This window comes from Cydia pomonella, chromosome 17 (assembly GCF_033807575.1).
Source record: "Cydia pomonella isolate Wapato2018A chromosome 17, ilCydPomo1, whole genome shotgun sequence".
NCBI classification, from domain to species: domain Eukaryota; kingdom Metazoa; phylum Arthropoda; class Insecta; order Lepidoptera; family Tortricidae; genus Cydia; species Cydia pomonella.
In genome coordinates this window covers 6,556,141-6,556,879 of record NC_084719.1, presented here as the reverse complement: position 1 = coordinate 6,556,879, position 739 = coordinate 6,556,141, and the positions used below count along the sequence as shown (strand labels likewise).

The window sequence follows — 739 nt, the reverse complement described above, 5'->3', positions numbered from 1 at the left end:
GCTCTACCATTTCGGGTAGATTACCGTCGGATTTCTTGTTTGGATTGCTTGGCCACTGCATCTGATCTGACCGAATGAATTGTGGACCTGACCACCACAGAGAAGCTTGACCTAACTGATCAGCGCTGAGACCACGGGAAACTAAATCTGCAGGATTTTCTTTTGACGGTACATAACGCCACTGACAGCCGACTGTACGCTCCTGAATTTCGCTTACCCTGTGGCGTACAAACGTCTTTAGATTGAGAGGATTTGCAGCTATCCACCCTAATGTAATTGTGGAATCAGACCAAAACACGCAGTGATCTATGTCTAAGGTGAGTGATGAAGACACCTTTGTATAAAGCTTTGCGCCAAGCAAAGCTCCACTCAACTCTAATCGCGGTATTGTAGCCTGTGGCTTAATAGGAGCAATTTTGCTCTTGGACGCTAAGAGACGGACACTGACTATCCCGTCATTGCCTACACTACGTACATAAATGCACGCACCATATGCTTTTTCACTGGCGTCTGTGAATATATGAAGTGAGACTTCGGCAGGATTTGGTAATTTGATACATCTCGGAATTGACAAATTGTTCAAATATGGCAGTGTATGCGCAAAATGAACCCACGCGTCTTTAATTGAATCAGGAATTTCCCCATCCCATGAACATTTCCTAATCCACAGCTGCTGCATAATGATTTTTGCTTCTACTATACATGGAGCGACCAGACCAAGTGGATCGAACACCTGTGA

General features: G+C 44.8%; 1 protein-coding gene across 1 annotated transcript in view; it reads left to right on the top strand.

Moving 5' to 3' along the window:
• Positions 1-739, top strand: part of LOC133527119 (uncharacterized) — an 8,074-nt gene extending 7,335 nt beyond the window's left edge. The window contains exon 3 of the mRNA XM_061864011.1: positions 671-739. Coding sequence (XP_061719995.1) covers positions 671-739 — 69 coding nt within the window. The remainder of the gene's footprint in view (positions 1-670) is intronic.